Source organism: Camelina sativa, chromosome 7, assembly GCF_000633955.1.
Source record: "Camelina sativa cultivar DH55 chromosome 7, Cs, whole genome shotgun sequence".
Taxonomy (NCBI): domain Eukaryota; kingdom Viridiplantae; phylum Streptophyta; class Magnoliopsida; order Brassicales; family Brassicaceae; genus Camelina; species Camelina sativa.
In genome coordinates, this window is record NC_025691.1 from 17,050,651 (window position 1) to 17,051,566 (window position 916).

Below are 916 nucleotides of genomic sequence, written 5' to 3' on the forward strand. Positions count from 1 at the left end.
AGGAGTAGACTACATTATGTACTCTCATCCTAAGACTCAGCAAACCCCCAACACTAAGAAGCTTCGCCAATGGTAAGTTCTCTTTTCACCACTTGATCCTGGTTTGGTCATTTGTGAGGAAATTGCATTTGATATAAACAACATTAATGTCAGGTATACGTCAATGCTTGAAAAAGCAGTTGAGCAGAAGGTGGTTGTGAAGACTACAAACTTGTATGACCGGTTCTTCGTTTCGAGAGAGGATCAATCTACCTGCGATATGAAAGCTGCGCGGTTGCCTTACTTTGAAGGATCTTTGTGGTCCAATAAAGCTGAGGCTATCCTTGAAGAAATCGAGAAACAAGGCAATAACGATTTGCACAATATGTTTAAATCGGTTACTAGAAGAAAAATAAAAAGCTACAAAAGTACGACTTGTGATTATGTTGATTCTGATGATTGCAAAAACATTCTCCTGATGGAAAAGGTATTTATAAACTTTTTAACGTTTTGAATCTTTCTTCTTGTTTTGGTAACTTTTAGGCATGTTTAATTAATCTTCTAACAATTCTGTTTTTTTTTTTTGTGTAGCTTGAAAAGAGTGTACTCAAAAATAAGGAGGATTTGATGGTGGTAGAATTAAACTATTCATGCTCGCGTTGTTTGAAAGCCATAGTATCGGGATTGAGATGGTATTGCGGCAAGTGCAAGAATCTTCAACTGTGTGAAAGCTGCTATGATTCAAAACAAGAGCTTCCTGGTGAACACATATATGATGATACCAATAACAAAGAGAAGAAGCATCAACTCTCAAAGGTTATTTATTACTTACCCTTCTTTAAATCATATAACGATTCTCTTGTTTAGTTAAAATTTTGTACTAACGTTAGGTTTGGTTTTCTTTACTTCCACAGCAACAGGTGAATGTCACAACTGT

General features: G+C 35.8%; 1 protein-coding gene across 1 annotated transcript in view; it reads left to right on the forward strand.

Moving 5' to 3' along the window:
• Positions 1 to 916, forward strand: part of LOC104704692 (histone acetyltransferase HAC2-like) — a 6,610-nt gene that overhangs the window by 3,781 nt on the left and 1,913 nt on the right. The window contains exons 7-9 of the mRNA XM_010420734.1: positions 1 to 72; positions 154 to 466; positions 571 to 795. The exon at positions 1 to 72 is cut by the window's left edge and continues 21 nt beyond it. Of these exons, the coding sequence (XP_010419036.1) occupies positions 1 to 72; positions 154 to 466; positions 571 to 795 (610 nt within the window). The remainder of the gene's footprint in view (positions 73 to 153; positions 467 to 570; positions 796 to 916) is intronic.